The sequence below is a fragment of the Notolabrus celidotus genome, chromosome 7 (genome assembly GCF_009762535.1).
Source record: "Notolabrus celidotus isolate fNotCel1 chromosome 7, fNotCel1.pri, whole genome shotgun sequence".
NCBI lineage: Eukaryota > Metazoa > Chordata > Actinopteri > Labriformes > Labridae > Notolabrus > Notolabrus celidotus.
Window position 1 is genome coordinate 20,841,407 of NC_048278.1, and position 15,272 is coordinate 20,856,678.

At 40.8% G+C, this 15,272-nt stretch overlaps 1 protein-coding gene across 1 annotated transcript; it reads left to right on the forward strand.

Moving 5' to 3' along the window:
* The first annotated feature begins 4,634 nt into the window (after positions 1-4,634).
* LOC117815552 (histone H3.v1-like) lies at positions 4,635-14,840 on the forward strand. The gene is made up of 7 exons (XM_034687318.1): positions 4,635-4,642; positions 5,059-5,422; positions 6,513-6,587; positions 7,764-8,884; positions 9,303-10,121; positions 10,714-10,960; positions 13,013-14,840. The coding sequence occupies exons 1-5, from the start codon at positions 4,635-4,637 to the stop codon at positions 9,481-9,483; spliced, it is 1,749 nt and encodes a 582-aa protein (XP_034543209.1). The 3' UTR covers positions 9,484-10,121; positions 10,714-10,960; positions 13,013-14,840.
* Positions 14,841-15,272: the final 432 nt, after the last annotated feature.

Genomic DNA, 15,272 nt, shown 5'->3' on the forward strand with positions numbered 1-15,272 from the left:
TCATGCAAGTAAAAAGTAGACTGACAGAAGCAATATTGGGATCTGTGGTAGCAGAAGAAGCCCAGAATGGTTACAGGCAGGATCAGTTTGGCTCTTCTAAGCGAGGCGGTTTCGACATGGATTTAGTCTGGAGAAGATAATCTTGCTGGGCCATTCTAGGCTCACACAGGTGGCTGCATTTGAGCTCCTTTGGGTAACAGCACACTCCTTAGTGAAGATCCAGGGGTCAGAGCACTCACCTGTAAACACCCACTACATCACAGAATGTAAATGAGGCCAGTGTGGTTCTTAAAGAGGTCACAGTTTTACATAACCGTCATATACTCCATTCCCCCTTTCCCCCAGATTTCACCCCGGGGATTAATACATTATTTCTGATTCTGACTCTGATAAAGCTGCGTTCATGTGTTTTCATATGACTTATTCAATGTTTAAAAACCTAACAGTGCTGAAAATGCTCATTTGTGAGGTGTAAGCTGACATTTATGACAAGGTGCTGTTACCTTTTCATCCTTTTAAGTTAATGTATTTTATTTTATTTTATTTTGCATGAAGAATAACAGACTGGCACATTATACTAATTTTACGAGTGCTGTTCACTTCAACATGTTTCATATGGAATTACAGGGTGAACTTGTTTTATTTTCCTGTTTAGAATGAAATGTATGACTCTCTGGAAAACCAAATGTTGTTATTTTCTACTTACTGAAATGAAGTATTGAGAATTCACAATGCCGAGTAATGAAGTCTTTAATTCTCGCATTAACACTTCCAATTTTGAACAAAAATTCATTATGACAGTTTTCTATAGCTGTTAGGGCTGCAAAATAAATCACATCTTCATTCTTAACATATCACAAAAGTCTTAATGATTGGAGTAAATTAGAAAAGTTATCTTTTGTGAACAAGCAATGGTTTCTCTCAGCATGCTTAGATTTGACCTCTTGGATGGAGCCTGGTTTTAATGTCTGTGCTTTCTCGCTGTTTTGAATCAGTCAGGTGAGGTTTCAAATTAGCTATCAGCTTATATTAAGTGGTGAATGCAAAATGCCAATGACTCTATCCCTTAGGTGGAAGAAGTTGCAAACTTAAAAAAACAGCAGATAGAGTGATACTCTATGTTTCATGGCTGATATGCACCCTCTTTGAAGTTATTTTTTGGGGGCCTTTTTTTTTATATAGGATGGCTAAAGAGTGACAGGACATGTGGAGAGAAGAGAGTTGGGGAGGGCATGCAGCAAAGGTTCATGGCTGAGGGTCAAGCCAGTGACCTCTGCAACAAAGACTGTAGCCTGTGTTCATTGGGTGCTTGCGTTAACCACTGGGCTTAAACCATCACCCCATGCACTCTAATATTTGTTTATTTATTGCATTTTGGTATGGCAGTATTGAACATTGGATAGCTTACTTAATCTAGCTGCCATTGTTTCACAGCCTGAGTTTTTCAAGTATTGTTTTGGCATCAGTGTTGTCTATGCAGCAACAGAATCATCTCCAGCCTCATTTCTTACTGATAGAAGTTTAAATTAGATTTCGCTGATACATTAAGTGTTTGTTGTTCTTCTATGAAAGTTGGGCTGTGAAGTGACAACCTTTTCTTCTGAGTCAGGTATGGTGGCTCTGAGGGACAAAACAAATTTCACAAAGATGAAACACTTTTACAAAGTTGGAGACAAATTTTCGTCTAAGAAAACAAATTTACAAAATAAAAAAAACACATTTACAAGCGATGAGACAATTTTACAAATGATGGAGCACTTTTACCATTCCTGAAACAAATTGACGTTTCGGAAAGGGAATGTACCAAACACGGAAGTGATCCGGTACCAAACGGAGTACCAGTACCAAACGTCGCTCCGTTTGGTTTCTCTCCATCCTAACAAACTAAATGACCCTCACTTGATCCCTCCCGGATCACTTCCGGTATTTGGTACATTTCCCTTTATCCATTAAAAATGAATGTAAATCTGTTTCAGAAATGGTAAAAGTGTTCCGCCGTTTGTAAAATTGTCTTACCACTTGTAAAAGTGTTTTTTGATTTTGTAAATTTGTTTTCTTAAATGTAAATTTGTTTTATTAATTGTACATTTTTCTCCAACATTGTAAAAGTGTTTCATACTTTTGTACACTTATTTTGTCCTTCAGAGCCCACGTAGTCAGGTTAGATTGCTTCAAATTGCTAAGGTGAAATCATTTCTTGGAATTTTGGAGTCAAGGTTATAGAATGCACCAAAAGCATATGCTCTTAATTTTTGGTCTTCTGAAACAATATGTACAAGACTTTCTTTACAGGGAATCAGACATCATCTTAATGCACTGGATTTGACACTGGTTCAAGTCAAACTCAGTTTGGAGAGCAGTTGAACTTCTCTTTGTCTTGTTTCTGTGTCTTTGTGCTGTATTTCATTTGCTTGTAAGGAAGGGGACCGAAGATTGTATTGATCAATAAGGTGGCCATCAGCTATGATCACTCTCTGACCTGATTGATGTGAAGTTTGGCCAGTAGGCTGATTGATTAAATGATAATTGCATGTTTGTATGTTTCCTGCAGGCGCGGCTGTGGAAGGAAAAGGAAAGGGACACCCGTGAAAGTCTTTGTTACACACACTGAGGAGGAGAGTGCGCCTGAACACAGCTTCACCCAAGGTGTTGTGCTTGTTTGTGTAATATGTGCATGCCTACTCGCTCTGCCATCGACTGCGTGGTGTGTGTGTGTGTGTGTGTGTGGTGTGTGTGGTGTGTGTGTGTGTGTGTGTGTGTGTGTGTGTGTGTGGTGTGTGGTGTGTGTGTGTGTGTGTGTGTGTGGTGTGTGGGGGGGTGTGTGTGGCATCTGTCTGCGAAGTCTGTGTGATTGGTATGGGGGTGGAGCATGTGCAGAGAGTGTGACCTACTTTTGTGTGTGTGTGAGTGTGAGTGTGAGTGTGAGAGTGAGTAAGTGCGTGTTTGTGTGTGTGTGTGTGTGTGTGTTAGTGAGTGAGTGAGTGAGTGAGTGAGTAAGTGCGTGTTTGTGTGTGTGTGTGTGTGCGTTAGTGAGTGAGTGAGTGAGTGAGTAAGTGTATGTGTGTTGCCTACATATGTGCTATGATGTGCACCTGTGTATGTGCTTCAGGAGATGAGGTGATGACCAGAGAGAGAGAGAGAGAGAGAGAGAGAGAGAGTGAGAGAGAGAGAGAGAGAGAGCGTAGAGAGAGAGAGAGAGAGAGACGAGAGAGGAGCGAGAGAGAGATGAGATGAGGAGAGAGAGAGCGAGATGAGAGAGGACGAGAGATGAGAGAGAGAGAGAGAGAGAGCGGGAAGAGAGAGAGAGAGAGAGAGAGAATCTGCATGTATGTAATCCTTTTATACGGACTGTTACTGTTTGCTCTCAGGTGATCGTAAGGAAGCAGCAGAGAGCAAACGGCCCACACTCAATGGACCTTCTGCAATACAGAGTCTGTGCCGCACAACTGGTGAGTGTACATCTATGTTGTTCTGGTTATACATTTATATTAGACTCTGCAAAAGTACCTGTATAATCATATGTGATCCAACAGCTCTGTTGTGCCACATCATTTTAACCAATAAGCTTTACATTTTCAATTTTGTTTAAAGTTGTCAGAAATACAAGATTTCTCATACATTTCACTTTTCGGAGATGAAATGCGAAGTGGTTTTGTGCATCATAAGAGAAATTTAAGATTCTGCCTCCCATATTATTATAGAGCGAGCACATTATAGAAACACTCTACAGTTTTTGAATTGGTGTCAATGTAAATACAGACTGAATAAAAAATAAAATGAAACTATTTTTATGAAGATTTATTAATCATTCGTTTAATTATTTAATTTTTGAAATAAAAAATGTTACATTATCTTTTCTTCAGTTTCCTAAATACAAGGGTGTTTGTTGCTGTCTTTGTCATGAACAATAAACAAAGACCCTTCTTCTGGTTTGTGACTCTATTTTAGAAATAAACATTTAATCCTATTGTAATCAGTGCATTGATATACAATCACAGATGCAGCCTTAAGACAGCCTGATTATTGGTTGAACAGTCCCTATAAACCTTTTTTAAAGCTATTTTATTTGCTAGTTGTCGAGTAAGAAAAGAAAGATTTTTCCACAAATCTAAACTCAGCACTTAATGAGAGCTTTGTCTGAAATAACACTTCTGAATCCTTATCCTGTGGATTTGCATTGCAGTTGGTTTGCATTTCAGCCATCTAATCACCCTGATATGAACCCGAGATGTCAGAGGAGCGCAGTTGACTAGTCAGTAGGATGGAAAACCAGCTGCACTCTGAAGGCTGAGATTGAGAATCACTGCCCTGAAGCGCTGGCATGAGCTCATATATGTGGACTGTTACTGTTTGTTTAGCACTCATACAGCTGGAGCCCTACCGCTAAAATGTGAACTCCAAAGCTAAAATGTCAAAACATAATTATAACAATTCTGTCATTTCTGTTGACGCAGCCTGATTGGAAACCTATATTAAAGCAACCTGGCTCAGAAATGGCCAGATTATGATAAGGAGGCAAGAGAAAAGATGTATCTTAGAGAAGTATTTTGCTTCACCTGACTTCTGACTCCTGTCTCTCTACATACAGTATGCACTGAAAAAGATCTAGGAAAGAGAAGGGAAAAAAAGGGAAAATGCTGAGGTGCTTTATGTATCATTTTTATTAAGTGTTTAATTTGAAACATTCTTCTCTGAATAAATAATAACTTGTTTAATAAACGCCAATCACAATTTCTCACACCGAATGTGACTGATGTTTTTTCCTCCTGACAATATAAACTTTTTTTTAATCTACAAGTTAATACAGCTTCAATCGGGAGCTTAAATCAATACATGTCTAGCATTAATGGTTGATAACAACTTCAACTTGAACTTATTAATACATGTTGATCAATCTTTTGTTGTTCTGTTGCTGATATAAAACACTAACCAAATACTCACGGCCTACCAGTCCAATCAAATGTAAAAAGTATTATCACAGTACTGAAACCCCCCCAAAAACAAATTGTAGATGTTGTCTAAAGACTGATATACTTTTCTTTTACCATCTAATTTCAGTGGTCCATCAGAGCAGACACACGGCAAAGTGTCCTCTGGATCAAAGTCCAGCTCCTGCTCTGCCTCCACACCAGCTCCCCCTGCTTCCTCAGCCCCGACCCCGACTCCAGTCCAAGCTCCCGCTCCGACCGCGGTGACCTCATCACAGGCCCCGTCTCTGACCCCTGCGTCCACGGCTCCTGCTGCCCCGACAGCGTCTGCTCCAGCCCCGACAGCAAGCTCCTTCCCTCCCTCCCCGAACTGCCGCATCCGAGAGGTTCACTGCGGCAGCCAGGTGCGGCTGGTTGTTATCGCCATCCGAGACATCTCCAAGGGGGAGGAGATCACTGTTGACTACAGCCTGACAGAGTGGGGGGAGAATCTGGTCAGTACCTAAAAAAATCAACAGATTTACACTCCTACATTTCAGAGCACCAAGAAGGACATCAATTTCCTCACTATCAACCCATCAACGTCCCTCTGTTTGCTGTTCTTGATACATTTTTAAACAAGGTCAACACCTTTATACTTTCAGTGCAGCTAGAGTGAAGAACACTTCATGAAAATACATGAAGAAACTTACACAAATGAATAATATCAAAAGTCAGTATTACATTAAGGGACAAATCAAATAATTATATAAATCATATAATGACTATTCTGTCTTTATTTGTTTCTCTGTGATGACTTCATCTTCAGAAAAACCATCACATACTTCATATATATTTGATGACTTCAGATAGGTAACATATGTATATATTCACACACTGTTGATCAGCCCTACACACACACATGCACACGCACGCGCACACACACACACACAACACACACACACACACACACACACACACACACACACACACACACACACACACACACACACACACACACACACACACACACACACACACACACACACAGAGCTAAGGAAGGCATGGGGTTACCATGGTGATGGCTGAGCTCCAGCTCCCTCTACCTATAGTGCTGTAGCAACAGTAACCATGGTTATTACACGACATCTGTGTCTTTAATAGATCTCATTAAATCGGATCATTTTACTATAATACAAAAATAGGAACTGGGAGTCCGCTTTCTTGAGATGAAAATCTACAAAACTGAGAAATTGACTTCAGAAGTTTAAGTGGGACCACAGTTCCTTTAAAGGGCTTATTTATTTTCACATCTCTAATTTTACATTAAAACAATCTATTTTTTTTACTTCTATCACCACCTGTTGAGTGTTATTCACTTTAATTCCCACATGATGAGCCAAATGTTTATTACCGGGGAAAAAGTGACAGAATTGAAAGCACGTCTCTTTCTTCTTCTGATGTTTGGCTTGTTGTTAATGTTAGGACATCTAATCAACCTGTGTGGAGTCATCATGCGCTCAGACTGACAGCCGATGATGATTGTAATGGCAAACATAATGAGCAGTGTGCCGTGTTTTAATGTGGCTGCTATGTGCCCCACAGGGTTTCCGTGGTACTGTGTCACCAGCACAACATGAATGTAACTCTGACTCTGAGACGGGCAACAATATCAAAAAGGTAAGAAGGAAGCAACACTGTTTCCTGAACCTTTACAGTAACTCACTTTTTTTTTACATCATCAATAAAATAAATGGACAACACACTCAAAACCCCAAATTTAGTTTAATTTCCCTCAAATATCTTTTTGTAAAGGTAACATGTCACATTATCTGAATTACTTCCCCTTTAGTGTTTAAAGGGATTATTCAGTTTTTGAAGTGGGATTGTATGAAGTGATTGACAACTCAGCTCAGCTCAACTTTATTTATATAGCACCTTTCATACATAAAAACATGCAGCCCAAGTGCTTCACAGAATAACAGAATAAATAGAATACTTAAAAATTAAATAAAATCAACACAGTAAAATTAATAAAATAAGTAATAGTGGAAAGAAAAGTTAGAAATAAGGTAGCTTTAAAAAGATCAGAAGAATACAAGAAATAGATACATGAATAATTAAATAAGATAAATAAATGTTAAAGCCACGATTAAAATAATCATGAATAAAATAATAATAAAAACAATAAAAATTATAATGCAGTCCAGGGCTGACGATAAATTACTCCATATTAAAAGCTGGATTAAAAAGGTAAGTCTCAAAAATAACAATTGTGTTGACCAAACGGGATCCCGGTGGAGGCCAATGAACCGAAAGCTAGGCTATCAACCTCCGCAGACAGGGTCAGCCTTACCACGTAACTAATTATAAAAACTACCAAGTAAAAACGTTAAATGCAATTTTAAAAACTGTCCTGGAATTCAAGGAGATTTTTTTTTGCCTTTATTAGAAGGAACAGCTGTAGAAAGACAGGAAATACAGTATTGGTAGGGGAGGGAGATGTTCAAGCAGTTTGGACCTGGGTGATGAGGACTGTTGTCACTATATATGGGGTGCTCACTTAACCGACAGGGTCTCTCTGCAACAATAGTGGTAATACAAAATGTTCAGTAACACGTAATAACTTTCTTGTTATAAACTTTCTGAAATAAACTCAAAATAGAATAAAACAAAGACATCAAGGTTAAGTGAAAAAAGCATTATCTTTAAGTTTAGTTTGTACAAAAAAAAAGCATTTTAATTCACCAACACCTGCTCAAACATTTTGAAAACAGTTTTGATAATACAAAAAATCTCATTTTGGAATGCAGCTAGAATGCTATTTTTAGACTCTGTTACTTTCTTTGACTTCAGGAGGATGAGCCTCTCCCTCTGACAGCCCAGCAGCATCAGAGGCAACAGCAACATCAGGAGTATGTCACCCCCTCTTGGTCCCTCTCCCCATCTTCCTCCCCCATCTCTCACTCTGACGCCAGTGACTCAGATGCGGGAGATGAGGACAATGCCAGCCCCCGCGGGCGTGCACAACGCCGCCGCAAAAAACGCCGTGGCACTCCTTCAAAGAGAAAGAACCCCTATCGGACCCCACCTGGTCGGCCACAATCGGTCTCCTCTGCAAGCATTCCTCATTCCAGCCGTCCACTTCCTGCATCCCACCCTCCAGCACAGTCCTCCCCTCCCTGCTCGTCTTCATCGTCCCCCTCTTCAGCTAAACCTGTGTTCAAAGCTCCAAGCAGCATCAACATAAACCTCCAAAGAGGAGGGGTTTCCTTAGACTCTGTGCGCCAAACCTGTGAGTACTGTGGACGCCACTTCCGCTCTTTAGGCCGCCACTTAGACAAACACCACGCTCACCAACCAGAGGTGTGCTCTGCCCTAGTGGAGCGCTACACACAGATGCCCCGCCTACATGCACAGAACACACACCCTACCCCAGCTCTCACACACACACTGCAGCACTCAAAGTTGGCTCATGATGGGGGACACAGCCGCAGTTCAGATCTTACACACAGTGGCGTCCAGGACCTCTCCATGTCTCCGCCAACTCTTGCAGCAGCTAACCAATCCCTTTCCTCCTGCTTGAGAAACCCCACCCCACCAATGCTGACTCCTCCCCGAGGACAGAACGCAGTGCCAGTGTCCGTGGTGAAGAGGAGCCCGCCTCCTGTGGCACTTTCGCAGTCCAGGAAGGAGGCGATGAGAAGGTTTAAGAAAGAAAGAACAGAGGGGGAGGAGCATGAAGAGGATGAGGATGATGATGAAGAAGATGTGGAGGTGGTGGAGGTAAAGAGGCAGAAAGAGGAGGAGGATGTGGAGGTGGTGAGCCCACAGTCCTTTATCAACAGGTCAGCCAAAGAGATGGAGCCACCAAAAGAGGAGGAAGATGAGGAGGAAGAGGAAGAGGAGGAGGAAAATGGAGTGATGGAAGTGGATGATGAAAGTGGAGGAGAAGACAAGGAAAAGGACTTACTGAGGTAAGTTATTTGAGAGTAAATCTAAGAAAAGGGTTACAACCTATGAAAACTTTTCATCAAAGCACTACAGATCCATGAATAAAGAAATCAATAACAATTGGCTAACTAGATTGATTATTAATTGGATTGACATACAAAACATTGAATATTCTGTTACCATTTTGCCAGTTTATAAGCAAAAATGGCCTAAAAAATATCTGGTTTAATCAACTAAAGTTTGATTAAAGCAATATATTCAGTTTTTGATGACAAAAAATGGGTTTTGAAATGTTTGCAATTGTTGGGACAAATCTTGGAAAAGTTACATCTAAACATGAAGGTCCTCGTCCTAAAATTATATGAAATAATAAATGATTTAAGTAGTTTAAAAAATGAATCAATTACTAGATACCCAATTGTTAATTTTCCTCTTTTCCAGTGGTTCAGGGCGCCATCATTTGCTGCCGCTCCTCTCATCCCTGTCCTCTCTGGTGCTGTACCTTCGCCGCTTGCAGCACTCTGCCTTCCTCTCCCTGTCTCGGCAGCTTCAGTCTGCAGAGGCCTGGCGTCCTCTGCCACTCCAGCCTGGCTCTCCTCATCCTATACAACCGAAGACGTGAGTGTGAGGTCTCCAAGCTGTCCATCGCTGAGTACCGTTCTCGTGTCACTCCCCAGTGCCCTGTCCCTGTCCCACCGGGTGCCCCGCCAGCTCTGACCCCACTGGAGGCCTCCCTCTCCCCCTTTGAGCGCCTGGTGCTTCCTCACCTCCCTAGAGTCGGGGTCCAGGGTAAACGTGGGCGAGTCCAGCCCCTCATCCTCCCCCCACATTGTGAACCCTGCCTGGAGCTCCTCCTGCAGACGGCAGGATGTGGGTGTGGACCCTGCAAACCCTTACGTCTTTGCCCGGCCTTACCACTCCCCTGCCACACCACTGCGAGGAACTGACCTTCTCCGCAGCCTGGCTCGCTCAAGTGGTACCCGTAATCCTCGTGCCCTGACTCAGACCAGGGTCAGACGACAAGTAGCTATTCTGACCCAACTGCTGCTCCTGGGAGAGGGGAGAACCCGGGCAGCCTGGAGGCAGCGCTGTGGAGAGCTGGAGCACTTCCTGGAGCGGGAGTATCATGTGACACAGAACTGTGCTGGGATTGGCCAAGACCCAGGCCTGATGGGCAGAGTGGGCCGAGTCGTGCTTTGTGGAGAGAGAGATGGAGTGCTGTTCAGATGAGCCTGAACCACATCTGCCTGGAGCTGGATGGTGAGTTGGAGAGCTGTCTAAGTGGGACTGGAGTGTTTTTCTGTTTTCCAACATGAGATGGGTCGTGGCTTTGTTTAAGATGTCAAACATCCTTGGTTGGAGAAGGATTATGACCTTCCTTCCAATTTTTGTGAATGTTTGTGTGTGAATAAGAGATGTTCTGATTTGTTTGATTCCTTCCCAATTTATATATCTACAATTGGGAATTGGCTGACACTGAGTGCACCTCCAACACCAGTGCAGTCAGAAATATCCATATAAGTGGTGGAAAACACAGAATGCTGACATTTTGCCAGCTTCCCTAACATCACACTCTGGCAGCACTAGAGTGTTGTTGTTATTGTACACTTAGTTGTTATTGTCACCTAACTGAAACCAGTAGAATTTTTTTGGGGTGTAATAATATGGTGATAAATAAATGTGTTGACTGTCAACTCACCGATGGCAGACACTACACTTAATCAGGTGCTCTTATACCTGTTTAATAGAGGATTTTTGATAGGAGAACCTAAAGAGAAGGAAAGATAGGACTAATGAAACTTTCTTCCCCTTCTCCTACCCCTCCACCCCTCTTTTCTCATCCCCCTCCCAGTCATGTCAGGAAACTCTGCAGACTCGTACTCAGAGGGAGAGTCTGAGGGAGAGCAGGTGAAGGAGAAGCCGGGGCCGCCCGCCCCTGCACCCTGCTCCGACCCCTACACCTACCTGCTGTATGTGAGGAAGGGCAAAAACAACGGACGAGTGGGACGACCAAGAAGCTCAGAATGCCCAGATGTCTACTCCAGCTCCTCCTCCTACACCTGTAAACCGCAGGAGAGGCTCAGGTCAGCCCTCATCAGGTTTGTTTGGGTTTGAAGTGCAAGTGTAATTTAAAAACATTCAGAGGGTTGATTGGTTAGTCAATTAAATATTTGAATGTTCTTTATTAATTTATATTGTTTCAGCTTTATTTAAGCAAAAAAAGACAACCTTATATTGGCCACATATCGTCAAGGGCACTTTGAAGCGTTTTCATGTCGTGTTGAGTCTGGTGCCCTATTAGGATGAGATTGGTAGGGTTTTACCGGGATGAAGTAGTACCTTACGAGCCGACATGTGTATTGAGATCGCCAGGCAGAGGTTTATTGTGCATTCCGAACACAAAAACGAAAACGAAAGGGGACAGGGCATTGGCAGTGAGGGGATGATGTGAAGGTGTCGCTCTTGCCGTAGCGTGTAAGCCCCTAATTACTTGAGCAATTATCTGAGGTCTCGTTTGATAAACATAGGGTAAGCACAAAACAGGGCCTGCAGGTAGCGTTTCCAAATTTAGTTTGGGATCTATGAAACAAGCTTCACATGTTAGCGAACTCTGACCTATGTGTACAAACATTTTGAAGGCAGGGAAAGTTGATGATGCAAGTGGTAAAAGAGTGAGCTTAAGGCAAATTATTTTATGTTGCCTTTAACACATTAAATTCCATTAAGTAATCAATGGCTATGTTAACAGTCCCATGCCATCATAATCACTAAGATCAGCATGTTAGTTGCATATGTGACTGCAATGAACCGTTTCCAATATGTCATGAAAAGAAAAAAAACACATCTTTAAGCCCTCCCAATATTTGATCAGCTCCTGTGTATGTACTTCATTCATAAGGTGCTTTGCGATGACCATCTATGGCTGCAAGTGGGTGTGTAGAGGGTGGAATACAGGGCTGACTCATTTACACATATTCCCAGGTGGATTGTGATTTATAAAGGGAACATTGCATGCAAGTGTGTATTCCAGGTTTTTTGACATCCGTACACTTTTAGTATGGAATCTACACACTGTTTCTAAATGAGAGCCTGAGATTAATCAGTAACAAAAATAATCATTGGCTGTAGACTTAATGTTATTGCACAATTAATACCACAGTTAAAGATAAGTAAATGAATTTAACTGCAAAATGAGGTTTTAAAAATAATACTGGACAATCACAACATGCAATGCTCAGCTGTGTACATTATCAGTGGCTGAACATTTTTAGATGTCAAAGATTAAACACAAAGTGGACCAATATCTGTGATTTTTACCAGCAGACTAAGTTTTCTTGGTAAATACATAAAGTTCACTTTGCTAGAAACAAAAAGCAACAAAGAACAAAATAGTGTCTGTTTGAAGATACATGTGCAAATTAGTTTGAATAGATTAGATTATATACACCCAGTTACAAATTGGTGGGGCCTAACAATGATTTTTGTTATTGAATAATCTGACAAGCACTTGGTTTTCAAATAACTGAAAAGAGACCTTGAGAGAAAATTTGGACAAATTGTTATTGATTAGTGAAAGTGGACTTCACATAATCATTACATCTTTGACTGCCTTTTCTTTTCACTCCTGACCAAAAAGCCCAAGGACATTCACTTACTTTTGAGATAAGACCAACTAAAAAAATCAACAATAAAACAGCAAGTTGTTGAAATGCTGGAAGTAAAGAAACATTGGCAGTTTTACTGACGAATTACAAGAGATGTTTTATGACTTTAGGTAGATTTCTATCAATTAACTTCATTCACTGACATATGTTGTCAGCTAGAATCTTATAATTTAGAGTAACTGATGATATTTTAGGTTAAAAATATAATTTATATATAATATAATATATAATAATAATAATATAATATAATATATTTTTGCATTAAAAAAAAGTTGATATAAACTTTTTTCTCCTGGCCTCTGTTTTATTTTAATTTTCTTTTATTACATATCAGATTTTTTCTGAGATTTTTACACGACTCACTGTTTTTACTGTTTAAAATGCTCAAAAGATTTTTTAAAGTTTAAGTTAAAATCAGGGGTCTATAGGAGGTTTAACTGCCTTGAACAACACATGTAATCTTTATTAATCTCTCCTCTCCTGTAGGAAAGCGAGGAGTCCTGAAACGACCCTGGTCTGAGGCGGAGCGTGCAGCGGTCGAGGAGCACCTGACCCAAAACATCACTGAGCTCAGAGTCCCAGCCAAGGCAGACTGTGAGCGCTGTCTGCAGCAGTGCCCCCTGCTGGTCAGCAACCACCGTGACTGGCGGGCTATCAAGTTTTACTGCCACAACCGCATCCAGCTGCTGAAGAAGAACCAGCGGCGTGACTGTGAGCCCCTGTCTCTCACTGTCTGCTGAGAGGCGGGGGACGAGAGGCAGGGGTGCCTGGTGTGTTGCAGCTGATAAGAGCAGATTGTCAAATGGTACCCTGTTGCCCAGGAAATGCACTAATTTTGAGAGGAAGGTCCTAAATTTCACTTTATTCTTCTATAGAGTAGATTCTCTTTGACTAGATTCAATTTGACACCTCATTTTTACTCTTACAACCAGAACAGAAATTTCAATACATTTGTTGCTGCTCTACTTTAAGGTCTTAAATAATTACACTAGAGTCTTTATGGTGCTCCTGGTTTGAGGGTCACTGTTAGGTCTTGTCAAAAGCAGTGCACTGGGATGGGTGCCATTTGTGATGTGTTATATATGGACTTCTTTTCCTCTCCTTTCAAAATGGACACACTAAACTGAAATGTAAAAGGAGAGGCAGTCGAGCCCTTCAGTGTGTTATATGAACGTCGTGAAGTAGCATTAGTGTTTCATGCACTCTGAGACGTTATAGGACAAATGGCCTATCATAGGGCCACACTTTTCTTACTAGTGGCTAATATAAGTAGAGTAGGAATAACTACTGCTAACTGTAGAAGAATAGCCAGATCTATCCTCAAACTAGCTAGTTCTTCTTTTCATACAGCTGACTGTGCAATTCTGACTTCGGTTTCATTATATTTGGACCTTAATGTACATGTAAGGTACTTGTTGAATGAACTCTTTTGCAGTTTCTATGAAGTGTTTTTCATAACTTAGTGAAATTCTACAAAACAATGGAGAGAATTTTCCAAAGTGTGAGTTGAGGGTTTCATGAAATAGACAATTAAAGGCCTCTGAATGTTGTGAAGTTACCTTTGGATACCTAAGATGTTTAGTTAAACTATAAAGTCCAGAAATTTGAGAACTGTTCTTTAAACCTGTTGCGTCAGACTTAAAATGTCAACAGATACTAGTTTCCCATGAGGAATGGTATGTTCTCATTTCAATATTGTTTGTTGTTTTTGTTCCTTTTCAGCCTGTTGCACATTTGATATTCAAAGCAGTATACAAGGTGCTACAGGCCTATAAGCTGGATATCACTTTATGTGAGGGGATGAGATTTCCCTTTGTTGTGTTTCAAGTTTCTTTAAAAAGTGGGCATTTATCAGAGAAGTGACTGTTCTGTGTTTCCATGTTTCCTGCGGTTTCCTGCGTCGTCTGTGTTGTTCATTTCTTAAACGGCTAGAACCCCCTCGTCACACTACACGGTCTGCAGCTCGACCAGATTTTTGGTTTCTCTTCAGTGTTGCTGAAAATCTGTGTCCATTGGACTCAAAAACTCCATGAAACCTCAAGACAGATACTTGAAGTAATTTAAAACTTTTGTTCTTTCTTGCTCTAGCGTTGCCAGTTACATTGTACATAAAACAAATATATTATCATTAAGCTAACTGGTTGTTTGTGCTAGACTATATGTAGCTTTTTCCATTTCTGAGTTCTTGCTTTCTGTACATACGCCGTTTGTAAATACTCTTCAGAGAAACAAAGAAAAAACACAATGTATGACATGCCTTGGTTATTGTGTTATGTTTTTTCTTTTTTATAAGTCTTATAAAAATTTAACTCTTTTTGGTATACTGTGTTTCTTATAAAAAATATCTCCTTTCACAGATGAAAACATTGTCATAATTTTAAATTTGTCATTAAAATTTGTAGGGTTGAAATGATTGGTAAATGTTTGGGGAAGTACACTACTGGCCAATAACAGTATATACAGATTTATCACCAACATGTCATTCACTGCTTCAGACACTAGATGGAGCTGTTGGCCCATAAACCATGTAAAAAAGGCTAGTGTGAATAAATTGTATGTACAGACAGTATGATTCATCCATAGATAGAAGAAAAGAGCAGCATAGGGTTATTTTTATTATCCTCTGGCCTTCTTCCCCGATGACTCAGCTGGCTACAGATCACACAGTAGTCAATTTAGCGATAAAGCCCCAGCTCTGCTGCCTCTTAAGTACACAAGTTCACATCTATGAAATATATTAGTATGT

Bases quoted from the DNA above. Each gene is read 5' to 3' on its own strand.
- LOC117815552 (XM_034687318.1), top strand. The intron at 5,423-6,512 runs GTCAGTACCTAA...TGTGCCCCACAG, and splicing joins CAGAGTGGGGGGAGAATCTG to GGTTTCCGTGGTACTGTGTC. The intron at 8,885-9,302 runs GTAAGTTATTTG...CCTCTTTTCCAG, and splicing joins AAGGAAAAGGACTTACTGAG to TGGTTCAGGGCGCCATCATT.